This window comes from Lactuca saligna, chromosome 4, assembly GCF_052625555.1.
Source record: "Lactuca saligna cultivar CGN05327 chromosome 4, ASM5262555v1, whole genome shotgun sequence".
Lineage (NCBI taxonomy): Eukaryota > Viridiplantae > Streptophyta > Magnoliopsida > Asterales > Asteraceae > Lactuca > Lactuca saligna.
Window position 1 is genome coordinate 29,649,069 of NC_136420.1, and position 1,808 is coordinate 29,650,876.

Consider the following 1,808-nt stretch of genomic DNA (forward strand, 5'->3'; position numbering starts at 1 on the left):
GCTTTGTTAGGGAAAGATTCATTGAAGTTGTGCACGTGATGGATACATCCTCTTTGACACTGAAAAAAGTCTTTAATTAAGTACTTACAAGTAATAAGTTGGGTTTTAGTCAGGTAACTTATTCTTTACTTTTTTGTTACTTCAATTTAATTTAATTAGCTTTGTGTTATATTATATATATATATATATATATATATATATATATATATATATATATATATATATATATATATATATATATATAATAGATAAGAGGACAAGGTTATGATGGGTCTAGCAATATACAAGGGGAATTCAATGGTTTGAAAGTTTTGATATTACAAGAGAATGACACAACTTTTTATGTACATTGCTTTGCACACCAACTCCAATTAGTGGTTGTAGCTGTAGCAAAGAAGCATGATGGTGTTAGTGATTTTTTTGAGCAAATTTCGTTGGTGGTTAATGTTGTTTGTGTCTTGTGTAAAAGAAAAGACTTACTACGGGAGCAAGCAAGAGAAATGATGCAAAAAGGCTTGTGTAGTGGTGAACTTGAAACAGTAAAAGGGTTAAATCAAGAGACTACACTTGTTCGGGTGGGAGATACAAGATGGAGTTCACATTTCAACACACTCACAAGTTTGATGAAGTTGTTTGCGGTTGTTTTTGTTGTTTTAGAATTTGTGAAAGTGGATGGAGGATCATTGGCAAACCGCCAACAAGCATCCGGAATCTTAGCATATTTTAAATCTTATGAGTTTATCTTTTCCTTATATATGATGTATGACATTTTACGCCTCACAGGTACATTATCAAAGCAACTTCACAAAAAAGATCTAGACATTTTAGAAGCGGCTTCGATGGTTAGAGGGACAATGGACGCATTGCAATCTTTAAGAGACACAGGATTTGCTAGAATATTTCCAAAGGTATCCTCTTTTTGTCAAACACACAATATTGCTACTTTGGAAATGCAGGATTTTTATGTTTGTGCGAGAAACCGTACGACCACAAAGACCTATAGATTTCATTTTGAGGTTGAAATCTTCAACACGGTGGTGGATATGCATCTGACAAAATATCGGGATCGATTTAGTGAAACAAGCACCCAGTTCCTAGAATACATGGGTGCTTTGAGCCCTTGTGATTCATTTGCACAATTTGACGTACCAAAGTTGTTAAAGTTGGCTAAGTTATACAAGTATGACTTTGATGATTCATATTTAATAGATCTTGAAGGAAAACTTGAGATATTTTATCACTCTTGCATCAAAGATGATTGTTTTACCACTATGAAAAGAATTTCCGAGCTTTCTTGTTTGATGGTTAGTACGGGGAAACATCGGTCTTATCCTTTGTTTTATAAGCTTTTAAAGTTGGCTTTGTATTACCCGTAGCAATTGCAAGTGTAGAAAGATGTTTTTCGAAGATGAAGCTCTTGAAGACCAATTTGCGCAACAAGAATAGTGATGAGTTTTTGAACGACACGTTGCTTTGCTATGTTGAGACCGACGCACTTGTAAAAGTTGAGAATGAAAATGTAATGGAATGGTTTCAAAAGATGTCTGCACAAAGAGGACAAATTTAAATTGTAATAGGTGATAGATTGTTGTTATGTTTTTAACTTTTATGTAATTGATCGCTTATTTGTATTAGACGTAATGAATTATTTTTTGGTTTTATATTATGTTTGACCGGGAAAAAATTGGCAACACCTACTGTCAATTACTGCATCCATCCAAAGATGCGTGAGTCTTTTCTCGATGAGTAGGCGGTACGCTAGATCTTGGTAGCTAATGGTCCATATTTGGATTTTAGATTTCTGATGA

At 33.8% G+C, this 1,808-nt stretch overlaps 1 protein-coding gene across 1 annotated transcript; it reads left to right on the forward strand.

Moving 5' to 3' along the window:
• Positions 1-500: 500 nt before the first annotated feature.
• On the forward strand, positions 501-1,567 carry LOC145039419 (uncharacterized). Its single transcript, XM_078987480.1, has 2 exons — positions 501-1,260; positions 1,377-1,567. Exons 1-2 carry the CDS (start codon positions 501-503, stop codon positions 1,565-1,567), a joined length of 951 nt encoding a protein of 316 aa, XP_078843606.1.
• Positions 1,568-1,808: the final 241 nt, after the last annotated feature.